Raw genomic sequence first — 1,028 nt, forward strand, 5'->3', positions numbered from 1 at the left:
TAAAAAGTGCTTGGATTTCCAATAAACCATACATTTTTGTGCGCAGCTCCACACTTTTATCTTTGCCATTGATCGTTGAATTCCATAAGCAGTGCCTAATTACGCGTTAACTACAAATATGCGTTTATCCATAAAATTTCTACTCGTATGATGGGATGTGGTTCATCGATGGATACGAATAGCGTTTTAGAAGAGCCCATACAGAGCTTGGAACGTTGGCAGCAAGGCGATATGGTACGAATACCGATACCGAGTGGTCGAGTAAAAGTGACCCCCCCCCCCTTTTCCATATTTTCTCCTCCATAGGATCCCGTCGCGGTTGTCGAGGAATTTGTACATCTGGACGAACGGATCAGCAAACTGGAGGCGACTTGTCCGGGACCGCGTATGGCCACCGCCGAAGCCTGGGTCGAACACTTACAATCGCAACGTGATACTCTTTTAGGTGTTGACAACTTAGATGCGGCCTTGAATCTACAACGAAATGAATTGTCGCTACAACAACAACAACAACAACAACCCCAACAACAAATAAATAGTGAAATATTAACTATAAATGAGATCGATGCAGCTACGCCGCCACCCATACATCAGCCACCATTGCAACCACTCAGTGTGGTGGTGGCATCAACAACTACAACAACAAATAGAGGCATGTTATTGAATGGCGGAAATACATTGAGACGCGGAAATGGCGCCATAGTAAATGGCATAGGCGGGGCGGCGGCACGACACGCTAATAATAACATAATGGCAAATACACCCACCCAGGATTTGGCTAATGTGAGTTCGTTCGTTAATATAAACAAATACATATAGTATTTACACCGACACACATATGTATGTGTATGTATGTACATATATAACCTGCAGGGAAACTCCAAACTGGTGAACCACATTTCTAATAGTTCAGTACCAGTTCTTTATCGCCAAAAGCGATGATAGTCTAATGGTAGCTGGGTCCAAAACCAGTCCAAAAACACCTAAATATGATACTATTAAAAAACTATTTTTTTCTTTTTTTTTTT

At 42.2% G+C, this 1,028-nt stretch overlaps 1 protein-coding gene across 1 annotated transcript; it reads left to right on the plus strand.

The window, feature by feature from the left end:
• Positions 1 to 47: 47 nt before the first annotated feature.
• LOC108357809 (uncharacterized) lies at positions 48 to 783 on the plus strand (the record flags this gene model as incomplete). The annotated part of the gene is made up of 2 exons (XM_017608881.1): positions 48 to 234; positions 307 to 783. Coding segments are annotated over exons 1-2 (564 nt in total), but the record flags the coding sequence as incomplete, so codon positions are not given.
• Positions 784 to 1,028: the final 245 nt, after the last annotated feature.

This window comes from Rhagoletis zephyria, unplaced genomic scaffold, assembly GCF_001687245.7.
Source record: "Rhagoletis zephyria isolate East Lansing unplaced genomic scaffold, Rhagoletis_zephyria_1.1 Rzeph_scaffold_84950, whole genome shotgun sequence".
NCBI lineage: Eukaryota > Metazoa > Arthropoda > Insecta > Diptera > Tephritidae > Rhagoletis > Rhagoletis zephyria.